The sequence below is a fragment of the Mercenaria mercenaria genome, chromosome 16, assembly GCF_021730395.1.
Source record: "Mercenaria mercenaria strain notata chromosome 16, MADL_Memer_1, whole genome shotgun sequence".
Classification (NCBI taxonomy): Eukaryota; Metazoa; Mollusca; class Bivalvia; order Venerida; family Veneridae; genus Mercenaria; species Mercenaria mercenaria.
The window spans coordinates 31,269,884-31,274,063 of record NC_069376.1 but is presented as its reverse complement, the minus strand read 5'-3'; the positions used below and the strand labels follow the sequence as shown (position 1 = coordinate 31,274,063).

General features: G+C 32.5%; 1 protein-coding gene across 2 annotated transcripts; it reads left to right on the top strand.

Moving 5' to 3' along the window:
* The first annotated feature begins 650 nt into the window (after positions 1-650).
* LOC123540491 (uncharacterized) lies at positions 651-3,768 on the top strand. Of its 2 annotated transcripts, none has more exons than XM_045325574.2 (3): positions 651-1,470; positions 1,700-1,908; positions 2,111-3,768. In XM_045325574.2, exons 1-3 carry the CDS (start codon positions 822-824, stop codon positions 2,993-2,995), a joined length of 1,743 nt encoding a protein of 580 aa, XP_045181509.2. In that variant the 5' UTR covers positions 651-821; the 3' UTR covers positions 2,996-3,768. The 2 variants fall into 2 exon arrangements, with proteins under 2 accessions (XP_045181509.2, XP_045181510.2); XM_045325575.2 differs by having other exon boundaries at positions 657-1,452.
* Positions 3,769-4,180: the final 412 nt, after the last annotated feature.

Below are 4,180 nucleotides of genomic sequence, written 5' to 3'. Positions count from 1 at the left end.
GTAATATGTCCTACAATGTAAGTCAAATATAAAAAATATGACAAATATATGAGAAAACCCTTATTGAAAATATCATTTAACGGGAAAATATGTATCATATATTCATAACAAAATGTCAACACAATAAATCAAACCATTATGACCCTTGAACTAAATTCAGTTGTTTATGATATTCAACAAGCAAAATAAGAACTTTATTCCGCAGTTGTTACTGACAATTACATTAACAGACAATGAAAATAAAATCAAACACAACGTATTTGATTATAGAACAAGTAAACAGGAATTATTTTATTAATAAAAAACTGCAAACTTTAAACTCTGAATAGAAAAATGAATACAAAATGTATATGTCTTTCAGGAATAAACATTTAATGTGGTTTAATACGCTCTAATCGTGACACCAATATTCGTTCTGCATATTGGTTGGCTTCCAAAGTTTATTCAATTACAGATCAATAGGTTGATATACGTAATGCATTCAAAACCTTGTAAAATTACACTTTTATAATTATGTCTTACCTGATCATAAATTTACATTGAATTTTGACAAAATAATTGACAGGGTATAGGCGGAACAATTTTCAGTAATCTCACTGATTGGCTGATACAATAAGTGTATGTATCCCGCAGGTAAAGTATACTTAAATACTAACAGAAAGTTTTGTCATTACGTTTGTCATTTGTTACAGATAATCAAGTGAAAAAATAAGTAAAAGAAAATAAAATTTAGTACAAATATTATATTAGAGAACGTTCTCTTTGGGAAGAATTATTTTTTGAAAAATATTTATTTACTCTGTTCTATCTTTATATACAAAATGGATATGAAGACATATAAGTGTCCTATAAATCGTTTCCATCGCCTTGAATATGCGATTGTTAACTCAGAAGAGCTTCACGAAAGATTTGAGAACATTCCTGCAATTCCAAAAAATGGAGACACGTTAGAAGCACCAAATTTCGATTTTGTTGAGATCAACATCTGCAAACACAGGAGTGAAAGCAATTATCCAGCATCGCTCAACGAAATAATCTCAGACGGAAATATAAATGACACAGATGAGTTTCAATGTCGTAGGAAAAGAATTAAGCATAATGATATATCGTTGATGATTTTGTCGTCAAGCACTAAAGAAGACATTTCAGATACAGATAGCATTAAAGTTTACGTTGCAAGTGGGATGGAAGACGAAGCAAAAACTATAAAATATATAAAAAGGTTCGGAAGTTGCCATGACATTGTAACTCAAAAAGAATGTATCTCGCAGGCTGTTTGCAACTTGTTAGAACGAATTGCGCTAAAGTCGTTGAAACCAAAATGCGAAAGTCTGAATTCATTTCTTCATGGTAATGCAACCATGGCAAGAAAGAGAACGAAATCAGCTGCCCTCCGACGGCCGAACCATAAACGACTTTGCAAAGATCCCAGCAGTGGTGTCAGTATGTCAAGTAAGACATCACTATCAAGTAAAGATATTTTATTTACGAAATTAAATTTAAACTAAAGAAAGCATTGTCTTTAAACGTAAATCACAACGTAAAAAAGTAAAACTGAGATTAATGGTAAATTACGTGAAGTTGTTGAAAAAAATGATTTCTGAATAATATGATATTACAACAGTTTAGTTAAAACTGATATAACTTTATAATGATATCTGACTTTTTTTAACCATCAATTACATTTTTATATATGAAGGAAACAAACACCAAATCTATGACGTAGAGAGCTGCAACCATATTGGAGAAACGGGAAATCAAATGTCAAAATATCGACAAGGCAACAAAGATGAGCAAGAAGCTGAAAGCCTACTGGAGGAGATGTTGGCTTTATTTGACATAAGCAATGTACCTGAATGTGATAGACCAGTTGCGACAAAGAAAGAAAACAAGAAAATAAGTAAAAAAGTATACTTCCGTATTTGCACAATATTATTATATCTTAACCTATCTAAACAAGTGAAATTGTTTATGGTAATATTTTTTATTAGAAACTATGGAAACGAAGTACGTTGTTTTAACAATCTTTATAATTTAGATCTACCATGCAAAAATGTTGTGATATTTATTATTTTTAACTAAATGTATTATGTTTGTTTCCGATTTTCAGTTAAGAAAATCCCTTTTTGCACTGAGCCCTTCAATCAAGCGTATAGCGTACCGCTATAACAAGTTCTATGTGTATGCGGTGAAAGAAAGAAAAGAATATGAAATGGAACGTAACCAAAAAATCAGAGATGTTTTGAAGGAACATGGAATTGATGAATGTGAAATAGCTCCTTGTTCTGAACATATCAAGGAATTAAGTCATGTTGGAGCAAAGATAAGGGCCGGGGAAACAAAATATGGAACACTCAGTTGTTTTATAAATATTCGAGAAAGACGGAGACGTCGAGAAAGACAGGGTTTTGTTCTGTCAAAGCATGTTGCACAAGGTTGCACGAATGTGTACATAGCAAATGGAAGAAGAAGACAGCTAGGCACAATTTTACCGGAAACAAACAGATATGAGCACGGAAGTCTTGACATAGCTGCTGCAGAGCTGCATGAAGAAATACGGCAGATAGATACAACATTTAGAGATTCAAGAGCTGATCCACTTAACGGTTGTCTGCATCGGTATACCGGAGCAGATAAGATTGTACGCACAGGAAGAAAGGTACATATTTGGGGAGCAAACTCAAGGCCTGGACTGGGAGTAATTACGGCGCCTGAAGTGATTTATGATGGAATGAAGAATCCGCTGATTCAAGTGGAAGATAAAGACGTGACTGATGGAATGCGTTTCGCCGAAGAAGGTGATAGTGGGGCTATAGTATGCGCGGATGACCCAGATAAGAAATGCGTTCATGCTTTAGCCATGGTAGTTGGTACACCTACAGATGAAACGGGAGAAGCAAGTGCAAATTCGAAACGAGAATATCTAACGCTTCCTCTATCGAAGGGGTTTGAACAAATAGAGAAAGCAATAAATGGAGATATTGAGCTGATTTAGAGTGATAGGTAATTAACTTAAACTGTTTAATCCAATTAACCTCGCAAACGTTGCAACAAGTTGAGGATACATGTATCAGTGTACCAATTTCTGGTTAGGAAAAGTGTTACAGTAACCATGTAGTAACCATGTAGTCGACTAATACGTTTAAAAGTACAGTACCGTATATGTTATATGTATTCCACTGAAATGATCCTTAATGATATAATAATAAGAATAATGTTGAAATTGTTATAATATTTAGTAATAAAAATCTTTATTCTGAACATTAAGAAAGCTCTGCATTTAGGTGCTTTAATCTCTCTAACCTATAAAAGAAAATGTATTGACAAAGTCTGGGTTATTTTGACAAGAAAAAACTGGACTACAGTTTAATGCTCAACTTTATTATGCTCTAAAGTATTATTTGCTTTTCCATGTTATCAGTACATGCATCCATTGCTTTAACTGCGTCAAGTACACTTACACATATGTTCGTGCTCTCCTTTAACTGAGCATGTAAGATAGCAGTCTTTCATTAAACGTAATTAGGTTCTCCAATAAACAGACTACTAAAAACTATTTGATATGTTTTAAGCAGTAACCTTTTGAATATGCTGTGTTAGTGCTAGAAAAATTAGCGTTCAATTATATTATATACTTTTAAATATATCTACTTATATGTTATAACAATTATTTACTTTTTTAAACCTTTCATGTTCATCTAGAGGTATGTCTATTTAATATAGTTTGTTATTAGTGTTTGTAATTAAAATATCACGTTGAACAAAGTATCATGATTGTTATTTTTTCATTCAGAAACAAGACAAAGTATTGCTTCCAAAAGTGATACATGCGTCGGTACTACACTGGCAAATAATATGGCAAATAATATATCTTTGTTTTTGTTATAGTTTAATGATGAATAAAGACCACAGGACCCTTTCATTAATGTTTCCTGTTTGCAACTGAGAAGCCAAGGTCAGTTTGACAGAAAATCAAATCAATGACAAAGTTCGTACACGGCAGTGAGTGGCAAGATAATACAAATTCAGTTTTTTTCCCAAAACAAAAACAAAAACAAAAAATCTCGGATTTGGAAGACAATAAAACGGTTATGACCGTTTCCGTTTTTGGCGGTATTAAACACATTTAGTGATTGTTCTAGATATTTGATAAAATGCATATCTTCCGATACAATATATC

Excerpts from the sequence above, each read along its gene's own strand:
- LOC123540491 (XM_045325574.2), top strand. The coding sequence starts at position 822 with ATGGATATGAAGACATATAAGTGTCCTATAAATCGTTTCCATCGCCTT. Across the intron at positions 1,471-1,699 it reads AAGTAAGACATCACTATCAA|GAAACAAACACCAAATCTAT; the intron begins GTAAAGATATTT and ends TTATATATGAAG. Across the intron at positions 1,909-2,110 it reads ACAAGAAAATAAGTAAAAAA|TTAAGAAAATCCCTTTTTGC; the intron begins GTATACTTCCGT and ends TCCGATTTTCAG.